Raw genomic sequence first — 19,643 nt, forward strand, 5'->3', positions numbered from 1 at the left:
CGCTTCCGAACAGCTGAAAGAACACAGGGAATAATTTATTTACAGTCACCCTCATTTACATACTGTGTGTCTCCAATTAGTCTATGCATTAAAAAAAAGAACACACATATGGAAGTCAAAGGTGTACGCCCCCTGCCCCTCCCCCAACCAGAGGAAAAAGAAGTCACAGCAGATTATTCTTATACATTTTCTTTCACTGCTATACAAAGAGAAGAACAATATGCTCAGTCATTTTCTACAGTACAGCATACCTGCAATGTTTTTATGTGGACCACCACCCCTCCTCCCCGTCCCCATACAATACATACAGTAATACATGAGTTAATATGAGGAAACAAAGAAGGTGCCCCCCTCCCCCCATCCCCACCCCTAGTCTCACACTCACAATGTTTTTATTGTCAACTTTATTGGAAGTACAATGAAGAGATGATTCGGGGGGGGGGGTGAACAGTAATATCGATTATCAGTGAGAGGATGCCCACTCCGAACCGAGCCCCCAAGTCACCCAACTCCATATCTGTAAACAAGGGAAGCTCTTCGTCATCTCATTGGAATACATAGGCTCAATACTAGTTTGAGATGCTCCATAGAAGACACCACCCTCTAACCGAGCCCCCAAGCCACCCACCTTCCAAAAAACCCCACACATATCTGTTGACATGGCAGGCTCTTCTTCTCATTCCTCAAATTGGAAGTGATTCACTCAAAACCATTCCAAGCCTTTCCATAAAGGATGCCCCCCGCCCATCCCACGAGCCCCAAAGCCACCCACTTCCAAAAACCCCACACAAGTCTCATAGGAGACTCTTCTCCATCTTCTTCGTCTACACGCAAAACTTGTGCGAGCCCGTCCACATGGGACGTCCACCCCTAAACCGACCGCCCTCAAAAACCTTTCACAAGTCTGTGAACATGGGAGACTCTTCTCTGACTGTATGCTCAAAGCCGGTTGGTGACACTTCAACTGAGCCCCGCAACGCACTCCACTCCAGTCTGTGAACATGAGAGGCTCTTCTTCATCGGAAGGAGTACATACACCCAAAACTGGTACCATGTACCCTCCAACCTGGTCCCCAAGCCCTCCTCCCCATGTCTGTCAAGGTGGGAGTTGTTTCTTCTGTTGATTGTAAACTATGCGGTTCGAGCCACTGCATAAAGGATACCGCCCTCTCACAGAACCCCCAAAGCCACCCACCTCCAAAACCCACCAAAATTCTGTGACCATAGGAGCGTCTTCATAGGATGAACACATACAGTATGCTTTAAAGCGTTTTGAAACACTCCATAAAGTACCGCCCGCGCCCCCAAGGCCATCAACCTCCAATCTGTGATGTGACAACTGGCCCAAGACACTTCATAGAGGGCGGCGCCCAAGCCATCCACCCTCCAAGAACACCCCCAAAATTGGTCTCAGTTAAAGGACTGACATCAGGTTATGTCTATAAGAATATACACAAGTTTAAATGTCTTCAAGGTGAAGGAAAATGTGAAATAGTTCATTTTTTCTGTCCGTTGGGATGACAGGAAAAGCAGAAAATAAAACATCTTTTCTGGAGGATTTGTTGCAGAAATATGACTGATTGTTCCTCAAGCTGACATCTGCAATTTGTTTTTTTCTTTTAAAAAAACTAAGAAAAGGGTACAGATGTGCATGAAGCGGATTCCGTTACAAAGACTACAGTACTGGTGAGAGGAAACGTCTTCAATTGGATTGTGTTTTTGTTGCTGTGCCGAGAAAAACAAAAAGAAAAAACCAAAAAGGCTTTTTGTGGAGTAAAACCCTAGCGTTGAGCACAATATAGGATTTATCATTAAATATCATAACTCCAGGACAAACATTTACATCATGCCTGCATGCTTTCTCGCCAAAGTGGCTGCTATAGGAAAAAAATGATGGCCCAGGGATAGAAGAGTTAAGAATTGAAAAAACAAACCAAAACTATTATGACATAAATGGTGCTGTTGTTTGCCTCATAGCGTCTACTGCATGACCTTATATATGTACACTTAGCAACCCTAGCATTGTTAGCATCCTATGTACAACGAATGGCAGAAAGGAAACTTGATTGTGTCGTCATCTAATTTAGAAAACTTTCCACCAGCACATGTTTTTTTGTTTTTTTCAAAAATTCAATTTGAAATACAAAACAATTCTGGTGCAGATGATCCAAAACATCTTCAGTGCTGTGGTTGGTTGGTTGATGAGTTGGTACCAACCGCCGCTGTGCTAAAAATCTACGACCCCAAGCTAGCGAATGTCCTGTTGAGAGGAGAAAGACTTCTTCTTGTTATTCTACATTCCGACAAAACCTCCTCCAGCAATTCGCAGCAGCAGTGATGTCTTTTCCGCAAAGAAATCACCCTGGAAATGGACTCTGGAGAATCTTCATGGGTTGTCCTTTTATTTTATTTATTTTTTGATCTTCTTCTTTTCTTCTCTTTTCAAATCTCCCGTCTGCACCAGGTTTTGTTTTTTATATTCCCACTTTAAAACTTAGTACATCACTGCAGTTTTCAGGAAGAGTCTTCCATCTGCAAAAGAGGACACAAAGAAGTCGGAAAATTAGCCACCAGTGGTTTAAGTAGCTTCATAAAGACTGCCCTCTAGTGGTTTAAAGCTGATTTATTGTCTGGCTAAACTATATTCATTTGCCAAGTTCGCTTGTTAGCAGGATAATGGGAAAAAATGATCAGAGGTAATTTGGATGATGAATGATGAACCATTAAACAATTACATTTCATTGACAATTTCTTCAATATTGAGTTGGAAAAAACTGGGTTAGGGTACTTTAAGGGGCTATCCGCACGGAAACGTTTTCAGAATGCATAAGTATTTTATTGTTTCAGCCTCTCATCCACACGGGAACGGAGTTCTGGGTGACCTGAAATGGTATTTTTTAAAACGGCTTCCAGAGTGGGAAAATCTGAAAACGCCGGCTTGTTGTTTCCGTGTAGACAGGCAATACGAAAATGATGACCCGTCGCCGCCTCGTCGCCGTCACGTGACCAGAAGTGAACTGTGACGATAAGCCAACATAATATCTGAATATTTTGACGGACATACTCCATAATGACTCAGAGAAGTAATTCTACTCCTCGTAAGTCTAAAAGAGCCTGGATGGACTTATGTCTTTCTTCTTCTATGCTTTGGTGTGTCACATGGTCCAGCCCGTGTGTTTGTTCACAGCGCCATACGGAGGGGTGCCTTGTGTATTACATCGCTTTCACTCAGTGATTCGTTTCCGTCTGGATGCAACTATTTACTAATCTGGTCCAGTATGGACCCGCCAAAAATAAAAAATCTCAGCAATGTTCTGCTGTGGACATGGCACAAGTATTGTCAACATGCGCTAACTTTGCCAGCTTGGGGAACCTCATGCATTACTTTCCAACACGCACGTTTACGAGCTACTGCGGTATTTACAATTTATGCTATTTAACTAACTAGTAAAAAAAAATCTAAGCTAAGGGTAGCCTCGGATTTAATTTTTCAAAAAAAAAAAAATTCTTTAGTTTAGTTAGTTAGCAGATATATAATGTTGCAAATTTTCCGTAAGATAATTATGAGCTCATTTGCGAATGTTTGTACAAATGTTGCAACACGACATAGCTAGCTAGTTTGTTAGCAGGGAATTTATATATAAGGTCGTAATCTTATGAGAATAGACTTGATGCTAGAAAAACGTTTGAAATCTTACAAGTATAAAAATCGTAATCCTGTCAAAACGTCTTTGTTGTAGAAAGAAAACCATTTTTTCCCCATAAAATAAGTAAGGTGGTGTTTTTTGAGTAAAAACTGCGAATTTTTCCAGATATATTCGGATTGTCGTTAGTTGTTTCACACTCAATCTCCGTCTCACATTGTGGATTGTATGTAGTAATTAATAGTAGTTATGGTTTGTTAAAGCCTTGCAAAAAAAAAATCACACTTAATGGTACTTAATAACTTTTTGTTCATTTTCTTTACAAATTCGCCTTCCAGTCAGTTCGTGGATGTTCAGCATTGCACATTTTTCGTGAGTAAATTATTAGCTTGTTTGTGTAAATGTTGAAAGTTTAAATTGAAAAGAGGAAAGGGCAAAGTCCTGACACATTGTTTTACGAAACAGCCTCATTAAAACCTGTTAAAACTTAAGTATTTTTATATTGAAATCCAAAGTTCATTAAAGAAAATCCATATTTCATAAGATGCTGAATAAAACAACGGGAAATGTTTTTTGGCCTCTCTCAGCATAAAAATTCCTTTGAAAGATTAATTAATACATGTAAATTATGCAAATTATGCCCGTGCAAATATTTTATGAAGACAATTACGGGATTCATTAATTACAGTCTTTTTTTTATTTATTTATTTCGGCTTCAGTGACATTCATTTATTTCATTTTTCATTTCACTTCTAAGTGTCGTGATGTTTAATCTTGCAACAATAAGAAGTTTATCTTGGGGAGTGCAGGGTCGGGTAAAGTCTGCGAGGAAAAGAGGACGATAGTGAAGATATCGGCGAAGCGGGTGCCCCCCTGTGCTCCCCCCCCGCCTGTGAAAAGAGGACGGCTCCCTCTTGGAAGCCATTCAAAAGACAGTAAAAAGCAATTAATAAACACCGACTGTGTTCATATTGCAGAATTAGAGAAGTGTGACAAAAGACAAATAGAAATAATTACTTTGCTAAATTTACGCCCTCATTATTCGCCCCCCCCACCGCATCCCGACCACCACCCTCCCTCAATCCCTCGGCGAGGAGAATATACCAACACATTTCTTCCTTTATTTCTTTATTTTCTTTGCCCGTGTAATTCATCAACATCACTTTTTGCCATTGGAGGTTAATTATACAGCCAGGCTGGCACAGGAGAGACGCGGGTGGCAGGCAAACACTTCTCTAATTGAACAAAAAAACTAAACAAAAAACAGCCTGCATTTTTTTTATTCATTCCTATTTTTATTTATTTATTTTGCATTTATTTACGGCACTTGCTCCTCCAAGGTGGCGGCGATGTGAACATTTTCTTTTACTGCCACTGACTCCACGAGGGACTGAGTGAAAATAAACAAAAACACCATGAATGACACTTATTATTATATTATATCATATTTTGAATTGATGACAGCACAAAGTGCCGGCTCTTTTGTAGGAAATTAATACTGTACGCATTTTACAACAAGAATAAAGTTGCTAACTACAACAATAAAGTCATAAGTGTTCCACACACAAGCCATAATGTTATGAGAATAACCTTCCAGAAAATGAGATCTATTTTTTCCCCAGACAAAATTCTTAATTTTAGCAGCAAAAAAAAATGGAGAAAAAAGGCGATAATCTTACAAGAAAAGAGTAGTATTATTTCCACATTAAAGCCTCAAGAACAGAAGTCATCATCCTGTGGGAATAAAAGTCCTACTCTCACAAGAATAAGTCTTATTTATTTCTGTAAAAATGCCAGAATTTTTCAAATATGCTAATGTGGTTTGACATAAGACGCTATCATGAGTATTAGCATCTGTAGCACCTTTGCATGAAAATGACGAGTGAGCTCTTTGCATTCAACAGTCAGTGAATGACATTTCACCAAAACACGTCTTTTCCCAAACGTTACATTAAGACAGTTTAGAGGTGAATTTTCTGTTCTGCCTTGCAAAGATGAATAATTTCCACTTTCAGCGTCAAATTCCGATAAAGGTACACTCCCCCCCGTTTCCCCACTCCCCCCGATAAGGGGTGAGACGTTTTAATGTGAGCCGACGTCGGCGTGATAATTGAAGATATTACACCTTTAGCGAGGTGTCTTGTATCTGGGTAAACACAGATAGCAGCCGGCCTACCGAGGTTATCACCGGAGCGCACTTCCCCAAACACGCCGCCGCTGCCCCTCGCCACAGCCCCCAAGGCAAACAAACAAACAAAGCATTAAAAATGCACAAGGCTGATTCATAAAATGGATTGATTTGGCCTTTTTTATTGCTACCAAAGGGAAGATTGCGAAGCTTTTGTTGCTTTTATGACTCATTAGTATTTGCTGAGCGGTAAACAAAACAACAAAAAGGCGTCTGCCTCGGTAAAAGCTTATACTCGCACTTCGACGACACTGGGGGAAAACACTTTTAGCCTTGGCGCAGGTGAAAGGGTTACAAGTTTGTTAACATTGCGACAACAAAACTAGTCTAAATTCTTTACGCAAAACCGAATAACCTTGTATTATGAAAAAAAATCACTTCCGACAAGCAAAATTTTTTTATTTTGGTGTTGTTAGCCATAATCGCTTCATAGTTAGTTAGCCGTCAGTGTCCATTCAACTTTTTAATTACTTTTGGTTAGCGGGCTAGCTAGCTAGCTAGTTACTGAGCAACAGATTCACATGTATCTCGTTGGTTGGTTAGGTAGCTAGCTAGTCATTTTGCATTTAACTTTTGGTTAGTTAATTACCTAATTACCTAGCTACATTTACATTTCTGTGTACCTTTTTAGATGGTTAGTCATTTGACTAGCTAGTTAGCAGTCCACATTTTTAGATTTTCATTTACTTAGTGAGCTGCGTAGCAAGCGAGCAAGTTAGTTAGCAGTTCAATTCCATTTCATTTTTCAATAGCAGTTAGTTAACTAGCAGGACATTTACATGTTACTTTTAAGACTGTCATTAATGAGTTAGTTAGTTAGCTGGCTACTCAGCACGTTATTTTGGTTGAAGTACATTTCATGTAATATTTGTTTGCTAGACGTCAAGTTCAAGCTAACTTCTTAGACTGTCACTAGTTAGATAGCTAGCTCGCTGATTCATTTAAGGTTAGTCACTTTTCCTGTATTTTCTTTTTAGATAATAAGTTACGCACACTTTTAGATGTCCATTTAGCTGGTTAGCTAGGGTGACCATATTTTGATTACCGAAAACCAGAACACTCGGCCCGGCAATGAGATACTCAAAAGACGGTCAAAAAAAGAAAATGTTCAAAAAGCGTCACGAAAATAATTCCAAAATATATTTCATAATTTCAGAAAAAACTTGGGAATCCAAACAGCCATTGTACATGACGTCCTTAATTTTACAATACTTCAACTCGACAAGCATCCGAAGATTGACGCTGTGTAAATGTTTGGCTTTTTCTTTGGCTTTTCACGGCACTCATTCAAAAAGCTGCTGACACGGCAGCCTCTCAGGGATTATATCACACGCAGCCCGAATGCCAGTCTATTTAATGACCCAATGGAAAACAAGACATTTACATCACTATCTAAAAATAAATAAATCAAATCAAATAAAACAAAACAGGACAGGGCGTGAAAACAAGACATGACCTGGGAAAACACGACCTTTGGGCACCTTATAGTTAGCCAGCTAGCTAGTTAGCAGTCCATTTATGTGCACATTTTTGGATTGTTGCTAATTTGCAATACATTTCCATATAGCATTGTAGATTATCATAACTTAATCAGCAGTGCATTTCCACGTAACATCTGATATTGTTGTTTGTTCATCAGTCAGTTAGTTAGTCAGCTGAAAATATCCACGTAACTTTTTATTTCTTAGGAGTCAATTACTATGTAACTTTTGTATTAGTGATAGTTTTTTGGTTGTTAGTTAGCTAGTTAGTTACTAGTCAAGTTGCCATCTACTGTCAATCGACGTGATGTGCTCGGACACACAAACACGAAGAGGGCACTTTTTTAAACTTTTTTTAGTGGTAGCTTTTTACGTTATCATTGGAGACACCAGTGCCACCTAGAGTCTTTTACCGAGGACTCTCTTCTTTTTTCTTCTCACTGTCGAGTGGAGCAATGAAAGAATATTGGCTGTAAAGAAAAAGCAATGATCTTGACCCAGTACGGTGGCCCAGATGGTGAGCAGCGATGGCGCACAACCACCGCTCGCTGTGTGTGTGTGTGTGTGTTAGAAAAAAGAATAGATTTATAGTCTCATGTGAGGCCGTGTACCTTGTATTGTCCTTTCAGCATCTGTTCTTCCACTGCTGCGCTCGCTCTCCATCTCAGGGGTCAGAGAGTCTGTGGGAGAAAAGAGATCAGAGCCGTTAAACATCCACCCTGACGTCGCAATGTCAGCCCGCAGGTGAGGGTGAGTGCACAAATGCAATACTTCACACTCTTTGGAGTAACTGCACCTTCAAATAAGTCATTTAGGACACTTCGTTTTAGTGGACTAGACTCTCATGTTGTGCTAATGCTAGTGTAGCTGCTAATACTAATGGCTGCTGTCAGCATCCTTGAATTTAAATGAGAACAATCAAGCTAGCAGATACATGCAAACGTTTATGACCGTGCCTCTTAGAAGCATCGCAATCGTTAGGAACCAGAATCGAAACGAGGAATCGGAATTGGAACCGAAATGGTTCAAATTCAAACACAATAAAAATACATTATGTTATATTTTGATTTGATGACACAAGTGTCAGTTCGTTACTACCAATGATATGCATTGTGTGAGATTTTATGAGAAGAAAGTTTCATTTTTTACAGACTAAAGTCAGAATATTGCAGTGATAAAGTATTTTTTCCCTCTCAGGATTTTAGAACAAGTTGTTTTTATGAGGAAAAGTGGTATTTTTACGGCCATTCACAATTAATTGCATTGCACTGGGTCCATGTGAGTTTTACAGCTGATTTAAAAAAAATACTTTTATTGGTTTTAAATCTCTTAAAGGTCTTAGTTCCCTCTAGTTATCAGTTTTACTTTTAACATATGAACCTTCCCGAGCTCTCAGACCCTCAGGCAATAATCTTCTAACAATCCCAAAAGTCAGAACTGAGACTCACGGTGAGGCCTCTTTCCGTCACTATGCCCCCCCGTTACCTGAGGATCTGAGGGCAGCAGCAAGTGTTGACAGTTTTAAAAGTAAACTTAAAACATTTTTTTGTTGCCCTAGCTTTGAACGGAGGATTTTATTCTTTTATGCTTTATCTCTTCTATGTTGTCTCTTACCTGGTTTTATTTTTGTGGGTGGGATAGGACGGGGTCCTGCTCATTTCTGTTGTTAAACTGATTGTGACGTAAAGCACCTTGTTACATGTTTCCTTGTATGAAGCTTCCATACTAATAAAGTCCAATTTACTGATTGACTTAATTCAATTACATAGTGTGTCGTTTTCATTATTTTTATAGCTTGTTATAGTTTGACCAGTAAATAAAACAAGAATAAATCAAATAAAAATACATAAAATATAAATTAAATAAAATATACATGTTATCAATACAATTACAATCAATTCTAATAAAAATGAACAAAATGATTTCAAAAAGAGTGCAGATTAGTAGGTTATTTGCTGACCGTTGAGCGAGCGCATGCTATCGGCGGGCGACGGCTGCTTGAGAGTCTGCTCCGCCTGCTCTCTCCTCTTGGATTCGTATTCCAGAGCTTCTTGGAGTTTTCTCTTGGCCTTCTTCTCCTTCTTCAGGCGCTTCTGGATGATCGCTAAAAATGGAAAAGAGAATGAGCAAATACATTCTTGGACATATGCTGTAAACGGGGCTCTAAGAGGGTAACTGATAGCACCATTGCTGGCTTTTTTAGTCACCTCTGTTCTTCTGCTCCATGGCCAGCTGCTTCTCCAGAGTCTCCCGGAGTTCCCGCTCTCGGAACAGCTCCATCTTCAGCTCTGTCTTCTCCAGCTGGACCTGCTTCTCCTGAGCCCGCGCGTTGTCGATGGCCACCTTCAGCAGGCCCTGCAAACACCAATTGTGTTATTCTCCTGTATTTACTTGTCCGTTGTAAGCGATTTTATCCGAGAGGAGACTGAGGGCAGCTTCTGCAAAGTGGAGACTGTGGAGTAGAATACTGCAGTGTCCACAGCTAAGGCACAACAACAGGGTTAGCTAATGTTAGCGTGTCTCCTCAAATGTTATCCAATATGAGACTGAGGGCAGTGAGAAAACAGGAGCACTGGAGCAAAGTGGAGACTGTGGATACAGTATAATACTGCAAATTACAGAAGCAGGATACGCTAATGTTAACATGTATCCTCAAATTTTATCCACGAGGAGACTAAGGGCATCCGGAAAACGGGTGAGCTGCAAAGTGAAGACGGCGGAGTATAATACTGCAGCGTCCAGAACAAAGGCACAGCAACAAGGTAAGTTAATTTATCCTTGAATGTTATCCAAGAGGAGACTAAGGGCAGCAAGAAAACACATGTCTTTTTCTAATAATTACCTGTATGTTGGTGAGGAGAGTCTCTATTGATGACAGCCCATCTGGAAAGAGGAATGGCGAGGGGAAGCCGGGAGGGAGAGTCTGTCCGGCCAGCGACAACCGCTCGTAGCTATCTCTCGCTGTCGGTGTGCACATTGGGTTATCATCTGTGGGGAAAAAAAGACACAAAAGGGGAAATATTGATTAAAACTTCAAAAAAACAACAACTAGAAAAAGTTGTGTAAATTGGGTGGCATAAAGCCGAATACCCTTAAAAGCATTGGGACAAATAACCCACAAAAAAGTCAAGAGTCTGAATGGCTGTCATGCTTCGCAAAAGACTGTGTCTCTTTTCCTTTTTCTTTGGCTTTTTGTGGCGTCATTTGTTATTGTTTTATCGTTTTGATGATTAACAGCGGTTCTTTTTACACTTGTATGACTTGATCAGGAAGACTCAATATTCCATTTTTTTAACAGAAACAGTGGTTAACTTCTTTTTACACTTGTTTGACAATTGAGAAAGTTAAAAAAAATGACATCTGAGGCAGACATTCAACATAAATCCCGTTCCCGTTACATCTTGGTCATTAATATTAGGACTTGGTGTTTTATCGTTTTTAACATCAACAGTGGTTAACTTCTTTTTACACTTGCATGATCGTTAAGAAAGTGAAAACATTGCATGTGCCGCTAAATAAAGGTTTTATGGTGGCCACAGTTGGACTCTGGAACAGACTGTTTCCTTTGGGAACAACTGTTTTCAACATCTTCCACTGTACTAATTAAAATGCATTTATGAACAAATGTGACTTAATATAGCTTTGTATAACTTTCCTTGCAGTGTTCCAGAGGGGGGACTAAAAATACCATTAATCTGTACATAAATCCCAGCTCCCCCTCCATTTAAGAGATGTCATGTGTACAACAAAAATCACAAACAGACCCGCCACCGTCCGATCTCCAGAGAGGCTTCCTTTGTGCGTGCACGCACACGAGGTGTCTGTCAAATCTAAGATGACATCATCCTCCATTCATCGCCCTGAGCAGGGCTACAACCCCCGCCATCTGCCGTCCAGCCTCACAGGATGGATGGACGGAGAGGAGAGGAGGGGAAGGGAAGGGAAAGACAACACACTGATTGGACAAGTTGGTGTTTGTCCAATTTCAGGGAGATGATTTATCTTGAAAGGATCTCCACAGGAAGTGAATAGGAATACATATTTTCATAAATAAATAGATCAATTTATGTCTTTTTTGTATATAATATGCTGTATACTGTATGTAATATATTGTCTACAGTAAGTGAGGCAGCAAATTCAATGTTTAATTGTTAATACATACATAAAAATCTATATGTTTTATTCCTTTACATAAGAGGCCATTTAGTAGGTATAAAGTTACTTTTACACATTATCATTATTATTACATGTAATATTTTTAGCCATTGCTGGTACCATACTTTGGTAATAAATTATTATTATTATATTATTAGTAGTAGTAGCATACAGTATTTTACATTTTTAACCACTAACTAAAATAATAAATATATGAATACAATGTATAATTGTTATTACTACAAATATTCTAATTTTATTATCATTATAATTATTTTTAACTATGATCAAGTTTTCCGGTAAATTGTTTTATTGTGTGTTTTATTGCGTTTAAAGTGTTTTAACTGTGTTTAAACATCAACCTGTCCAGGGACAATGGACGGAAATGATCATTTAGATTGGAAATATTTACATGTTATGTACAAGAATACATTCATTCATATGTACGTTCACATTGTGGATTAATTACAACTTGAAGCAATTGAGGCAAAATTGAGTGCACCACTTGGCTACAACCAGCAGAGGCGCTGTTGATTCAGTCTCAATGAGTTTGCCGTCTAAAGAAGAATAACTTGACGTCAGTGATGGGAAGTTTAGCTACATCCATGCAGGCCAGTACAATTAACTGCTCGATAGGATGCTGGCATGGAAGCAGGGGTTCAGCACACTCATATCAGCACTGCCACTAGTTAATGTTATATGGAAGCCTGGCTGGTAGAGGGCACCATCACGTTATGTGTTTGGATGGCAGGAGAACCGGTGCACAAACACATCCCGCCTCCCCCGTCCTCCTCATACCCCCCCAACCTGCTCACCATCAATATTCAACCGATGCCAGCCAAGTGGCGGGAACAGCTGGTGCTACATTAATTAGTTTAAAGTATTTATTTCGCCCATCCTCACAGCAGATTGAGCAAAAACATTGGAGATTATTTCAAGCATCTGCAAAATGCCCTGGAAACATGACGAGTGCCAAAAAAAAAAAAAAAATGTGAGTGTTAGGAATCACAGTTTAGGCTAGTAATTTATTGGAATTTTGTTTTGCCAACTTTCCACCTGAGAAGACGGTGAAGGCCCGTAGAGGGAGTAAACAACCTTTATGGTTTTATTTGAGGTGAATGAGTTCACTGTGTGATTAATTACAATGGATGGATGCCTAATGGACTAAAATGTGTTGAGTATTTGACTTTAGAGGAATGATGAAGTATCCACTTTTAAGAAGCCACTACTGTAGACATGTGTTTTGTTTTATGTCGTGATAGGACAGAGACAAGTGTGAACATTTGTCAATACGCTCCCTGCGCTATTACTTTTCTGACAAATACACCACACGGTGGCGCTGTTATTAAACCCTATGAGTCGGAATGACTTGAAATTTCTCACACAGCTCTCAAGAAATGGCCACTGTCACTTTAGGGTGTTTAGCTGAATCACCAGGAAATTTGGGATTTAAGGGATTGGCAAGCATAAGTATGTCCGTAAAATGTGTGTGTGGTTGAAAAACATGGCCACCGCCAAGTGTATGTATGCGTTTGTGTCAGTAGCGTAAGCGGCGGCGCTGATATTAAACCACATGAGTGGGACTGACTTGAAATTTGTTTAGCCGAATCACAGCAAAATTTGGTACACACCTTTAAAATTATTTTTTGAAAAACATGGCCACCATCAAAATGTCTTCGCAGGTGCGTGGGCGGGACTTAGTAACTGGTCGTCCAAAAGTCACTGACCATTTGTCTAATGATTGATTATAAAACCTTTTTTCACAACGGTACTGTTAAAAGTAGGGCTGTAAATCTCTTTGTGGTAGTTGATTCGATATGCATCTAGATGCACGGGTTACGATATGATTCAAAAACAATATATTTTAAAAACAGAACAATTTAATATCATTCAATACAGTGTACAAACGATTTGATTCGATTCTGTGGTTACATTTGTTGATGTAGACATTCATCTTAGATTATTAAATAAAGAAGCCAATTCTATAAAGTGGCATTTTTACAGTATTTTCAAATGTGTAAAAGAGCACCATATCTCCAAGCATGCTGTAAGGCGGGGGTCCCCAACCTCCAGGCCACTCGCTCTAGGGGCCGTACTTTCAGGCACAATGATAAAAAAACACTTAGAAAATGTTTCACATCATATTTTTTAAATAACTACATCAAATTTTATGGAAATGGATATCAATTTCCAAAAATAATGTACAGTTAGAAATCCCATAGTTTTGCATGTTTATGTTTGTTGCGAGCAGCCACCTGTCCCACTTTGCTCAACGGTCCTTGAAAGAGCCATCGAGCTTTCTCCCATTCTGCACAGATAGACTACTATACTGTATTTATACCAATTTCTTTCAATACTTGGTCCCAAATGCTGATGAAGGTAAGATTTGTTTGGTGCCCAACCTGAAGTGAATTCAAGCTAGCACACATCAAACAGCGATATTATATCGTATATATTATAATCTTCTCTCTGACAAACAAACTCCAGGCTCGTGCTGGTGAATGGTTAGCCTGTATTCATTTAGTGCTTTTAATTTGATGTTGTTCCTGTCTTACTTTTACACAATAAATAAGATGAATTAGGTCGCTGTAATGTATGCTCTGCTACTATTCACATCCATTCTCGTCTTCAGTCATGGTAAGCTACGGAGTAGGTGCGACAATCTTTTCGACGGCAGGCAGGCTCCCGCGTTGTTTAAGAGATGCACTGTCAACCGGTTGGCAGTCATGTGATACCCGGTGCATTTATGGCTGATTCATATCAATCCAGGGGACACCTACTGTATCTCTCGCTTGTCAAACCGGATATCCGGTTGCGTCGGTTTATCCTTCACAACCCTAGTTTAAAGTAGCCATGAGCTCAGCAAACACTATTCACAGTCATTCAGTCCTATTTAAGAATATTTCGCTATTGGCTGCTACATCTGTCCTTTAAAACATGTACCTCCTCTTAATCTCATTACGAGGAAAATCACGGTCATATTGTTATCATAAACCAAGTGTCGGCAGCGATGATAACCATAGAACAGTAAATGGGACTTTGTGCGGTTTAGGCTGAATGTTAAGAGTACAATTCATGGAGATATCAGAAGGCTTCATTATTTCCAATTATACGTATAAAACGCCACTAGACAAAAGCAATGGAGTTGTTGCTATAAGAATGTGGAGAGAGAGAGAGAGAGAGAGAGCGAGAGAGAGAGAGAATCAAGGCACAGTGAAGTGGTTATTAATGGAAAGGCACGGCCATAGGGCAGTTGAGATTTAATGACATCCAACAAGAAAAATATGAGGGTGTCACTCTCCAAAAAGTCACGCTAAATGTCAACATTTTAAGGTGGCCGCCGCTAAGGCTCTGCCCATGCACGTTAATGTTTTGGAGAGCATTTAGGAACAACACGGCCCAGTGGCCAGCCTGATTCTCTTCTCCCTCCTAAATGGCTTTGTGCAGCCAGCGATTTCATCTCTAAGCGATGGGAATGTCGAGGGAGGGGAGGCAAGGGGGGGAAAAAAACACGGCGTTTGATTTTCACGCTGTGATAAGAGAGCAGAGTGCCAAATGTTACCTGTTAATCGAGCCCAATGCCGACCGCGGGCCCTTGACTTTGTCCCCCAGCAGGGATGAAGCAAAGTCTCATTTTGCTCTCGCCGTGATGAAAAGGAAATTAGCTCCAATGTGATGAGGCTACATTAGTGCTAGTGTGTGTTTAATGAGTGTGTGTTTCATACATCCATCAGCATGTTTACTCTTGGCCAAACTTTCTCAGCAGAATCCTCACACCAGGTCCAAACTTAATCAAAATATGCTCCACTCTAATAATGCCATGACGTGATCATTTTCACATAAACTAGACACAATAGACAGCCAACTAACATTTAGTTATGTCTAATTGTACTTTCACTTGAGCAAGTCTTAATTCAAGTATTGTACTTGTGCTACATTCCAAATTCTATTATTAGTGAGTGAAAAAATACAAATACTGAAAGAAAAGAGCATACGCGTACAGTATGTAGGCCTGTCACGATAATCGTTAAATCAATTAATCGCACAATAAATGAAAACAAACTTGATCACTTTGCCGGCCTTGATAAATTGACATGTGCATGCGTGCTTGTTTTCCTCCTCGCTCTCTCTCTCTCAAAACCTGGCGGTGTTGGTTCTATAGCGCAATGAAAGGAGTGAGTGAACCTTCCTGTCAGTCATTCAGTGTCTTTGTCTCAGTGGGTGGAGTCGGGGCTGCTAGCAAGTCACAAAGCTGCAGTTCACAATGCCCGCCTGACAAAGAACTTCTTCTAGAAGAACAAATTCACTCTGCAAGTGAGCAAACGCAAATACTATTATTTCAAACAATCATCATGCATAACATCAGTAAGCAGACAAATTTGACCCAAGTGGTGACTGATGACTAAGAGAAAAAGGAGAAGGGCAGCATAGTGGAGACTGTGGAGTTTCCAGGGCTAAGGCACAGCAACAGGATAAGCAAATATTAACATGTATCCACCCATTTTATCGGAGAGTAGACTGAGGGCAGAAAAACACAAATGGAGACCAAGAGGTCGTAGTATTTGGAGTTCAAAATTCCTGTCAAAACAGGCTTCCAAAACTTGAAGTTGAAATAGTCACATCAGCATGGAGTCAGATTTATCTAACAGGAGACTGAGGGCTGCAAAATAATACGATTCCCGAAAAAATATGCCTCAAAAGTTAAACAAAACTTGGCGTTCAAACCATCAACATGCATGTTGTTGGGAAGGAGACACAAGCTGTCAGAGAGGAAATTGAGGGCAAAGACAAAAAGAAGTGCAGCTGCTAAGTGGAGACTGTGGAGTATATTACTAGGTAAGGTAAGGTAAGGCACAACAACAGCGTAAGCTAATGTTAACATGTATCCTCAAGTTTTATCCACGAGGACACTGAGGGCAGCAAAAACAAAACCGAACAGAGCCCAAGTTCAATCAAAAATTGCTGTGAAAATATGCCCCCAAAAACCTGGGTGTTCAAACCACCAACCTGCACAGTCACATCAGCAAGGAGACAATTTATCCACAAGGAGACTGAAAACTGCGAAAAATATTTTAAAAAGCCTCAAAATTCATATGATTCCTGGAAAAATATGAATGAAAACTTAAACAAAACTTGACATTCAAACCATCATCATGCATGCTGTCAGTAAGTCGAATCATTTTATCCGAGAAAAGACTGAGGGCAGAGACAAAAAGGAGTGCTGCTGCAAAGTGGACACTGCGGAGTATAAAACTGTAGGGTCCAGAACTAAGTTGCAGCAACAGGATAAGCTCATGTTAGCATGTATCCTCAAATTTGATCCAAAAGGAAACTGAAGGCAGAGGGAAAAAAGAAGCGCTGCAGCAAAGTGGAGGCGGTGGAGTCGTCCAGAGTTAAGGCAACGGTGTAAGCTAACGTTAGCGTGTGTGTTTATTTTAGTGTTACAATGACTCCCGACCAGCAGTAGTTTACATCACCTGTATTGTATCAGCTGACTATTTCTATTACCTGGTAGTACCTGTTTTGACAGTGGAAAAGCATTATCAGCAAGCAGAGTTGAGTCGCTTTGGTTTGCAGGATAACAAAAGTGTCTTTTAAAAAAAATAGTTTTGTTCAAACTGTATGCGTTCATTTAGAAAGGTCCACTTAGCCCGAGAGAGCCTTTAAAGTGCACGGACAAGATAAGCAAGATAAGCAAGCCTCATGTTTATTTAAGTGCTCCAATTGCATCCAACTACGACTTCTCCTTCCTTCCTTCCTGTGCTTGCATTTGTAGCAGGAGAGAGACAGATGATTCCCCTTGACAAGATTTTTCCAAATCCATTGGCTTTTAAGTGCAGGTGGAATAAATGCTGTGTTAGCGCCTAATGGCCATCCAAGAGGTCATAACTACTCCATTTTGAAGGAGGTTCGCGGCTCCGGCAAATCAAATGTAATTGTGCAAGTGAGAGCATGCAGTCATCGGGCATTGCTGTGCTGACAAGCTGCAGATTTTTTATTTTTTTTAAACGTCTCTTCCTGCTGGGAGGAGCAACGCTCGCAAGGACAAAAGCATCACCTGTCAATATATCACTTTGACTGGCCCAGCCCAATGTACCTTTGCCCTAGCGTTCCCTTTTCCCGCCTCCTGCTTGTCGCTATTTCAATCTGTTCTTCTGCCTCAACCATCCACACATCCATCTTCTCTTTTTTACTATCCTCTTCTTCCTCCTCTTCCTCCTCTCTCTTTCTTTTGTCTGTCTATTCTCCTCACCTCCCTTCCCCGCTTCAAAATGTCCTGAGGGAGCCAGTTTCAAACACAGGAACCAGAAACATATGGCACATTTTCAACTCCCAAGGTCAATTACAGCTATTTATCCTGAGATTGCGGCTAAATTTCCCAAGGTTTTCCTCTGGCTCTGCCGCAGATTGCGATGTGTGTCTGTCACATTTGGAAAAAAGAAGGACAAAATGAGGCCATTTATTTTCCTTTTTTTGTTCTTGCTTCTAGTACAACTCTACATATATTATTAATAATTTAGCAATTTTAGTTTTTAATATGAATTGTTAATTAATACTTTTAATTTAATTTGACATTCTTTTGTTCCGCTTTTTGACAGGCGGCAATGTATAAATCATTGCACACGTGCCAAACAACCTTCTGTCATTGTCAGTCACTGTTCATGCAGTCATTGGCTGGTTTGTGTGTCATTTTATACAGCATTTGTTGGTCACTTCAGTGTGGGTATAAGGCAGTCACAGCGCTTCAGACCAGTTTATTTCAAAAAAGTTTATTTAAAAAAAAACAAAACATTTTTTATTGTTTGTCTTGCACATTTCTATATATATATTTTACTTTTCCTATTTACAACAATAGCTTGACTTCACGTAATAAATATTTAAACTGATACAGTCAAAAATGATCGGACCACCCTTGTTTCTTCAGTTTCTTGTTCATTTTAATGCCTGATGCAACTAAAGGTACCTTTGTTTGGACAAATATAACAATGACAACAAAAATAGCTTATAAGAGTTATAGCCGTTCATGTAAGAACTTATCATCAAGTTGCTAGATGTCAGCTCTTAAATTAAACTTCCAATGAAATTAAACTTGCGTAATAGTCAAGTAATAGTGTTTTTGTTTTTTTTTTGACGGATTATAGCGCAACTTCACACTTAATTTTATTTATTCCTTTTTTGGTGTTGTAGTTATTTATTTATTATTGGGGTTTTTTGCCTTACTCATTTTAAAAAGTCACTATAAAATGTTTTAATATATTTATTTTTAAAAATACTTGTCACATTTTTTATGTTTTAAAACATTCTATATACACAGTAGAGATGCACAATATCTGTTTTGTGAAACCGATACCAATACCGATAACTTTCTGCTTCACAAGACTCATGTGACACCAATAACTTTTTTAAATCTGGCTTTTAAAAATTTTAACTGTACTTTGTGCACACCTGGAGGTCCAACAAATTTGGATTTGACCAACTGTACCTGTTGATTTGACCTAATTAAATATCATGACATTACTACTACCACATTACAACTAGGAGAAGCAGAGTATAGAGCGGAGGGAGCCACCTGGCATGGCCCAGCAAGGTGCACTGTATTCGGGCACATGCTCCGAGCAGCTGGTGTGACGCCACAGAGGTCTCTGGCAAACCCTCTTGCACTTTTCACAGGTGTGGTAGCAATTTGGGGCTCCAGGTGATTGATGACGTTTTTTTGTGTGCTCAATGTTTTTTTTCCCCCTCATTGTTGAGGAGAAAAAAGAACAGTACGGATAATCTCACCTCATTGGAGTGTTTTTTTTTTTTTAAATGATCGATTATCTGAGCTATTTTTAATGTCATTGGATTTATCGGTATGACATCATAATTCCTCATATTGCCCTGCTAATTATTGGTCCAGTAATTATTGTGCAATTTATACAGTATACAGGGTGTCGCAAAACAGTGTATACACTAGTTTAGTCTGGCTGCTATCATTCATTTCAGTGGGTTTAATCAGCAAAGAAAAAACAAACAATAGAGTTATCAGCTGCTAAAGGGGTGTATCAAAAAATCCAAACCTACATGGCCATGCGGTGCAATGGCCGGTATTATATATATATATATGATCCCATTTGCAACACACATTTAGTAACATGTAAACTGGCCATCAGCCTACATCCCTCCAAGTGATAT

General features: G+C 39.6%; 1 protein-coding gene across 3 annotated transcripts in view; it reads right to left on the reverse strand.

The window, feature by feature from the left end:
- Positions 1 to 14: 14 nt before the first annotated feature.
- Positions 15 to 19,643, reverse strand: part of dachd (dachshund d) — a 163,640-nt gene continuing 144,011 nt past the window's right edge. For all 3 annotated transcript variants that reach the window (XM_054786879.1, XM_054786877.1, XM_054786878.1), the window contains exons 7-11: positions 10,156 to 10,301; positions 9,521 to 9,668; positions 9,274 to 9,417; positions 7,925 to 7,993; positions 15 to 2,532 (exon numbers count right to left, since the gene is read on the reverse strand). In XM_054786879.1, the coding sequence (XP_054642854.1) occupies positions 2,495 to 2,532; positions 7,925 to 7,993; positions 9,274 to 9,417; positions 9,521 to 9,668; positions 10,156 to 10,301 (545 nt within the window). In that variant the 3' untranslated portion in view covers positions 15 to 2,494. The remainder of the gene's footprint in view (positions 2,533 to 7,924; positions 7,994 to 9,273; positions 9,418 to 9,520; positions 9,669 to 10,155; positions 10,302 to 19,643) is intronic.

The sequence above is a fragment of the Dunckerocampus dactyliophorus genome, chromosome 9, assembly GCF_027744805.1.
Source record: "Dunckerocampus dactyliophorus isolate RoL2022-P2 chromosome 9, RoL_Ddac_1.1, whole genome shotgun sequence".
Classification (NCBI taxonomy): Eukaryota; Metazoa; Chordata; class Actinopteri; order Syngnathiformes; family Syngnathidae; genus Dunckerocampus; species Dunckerocampus dactyliophorus.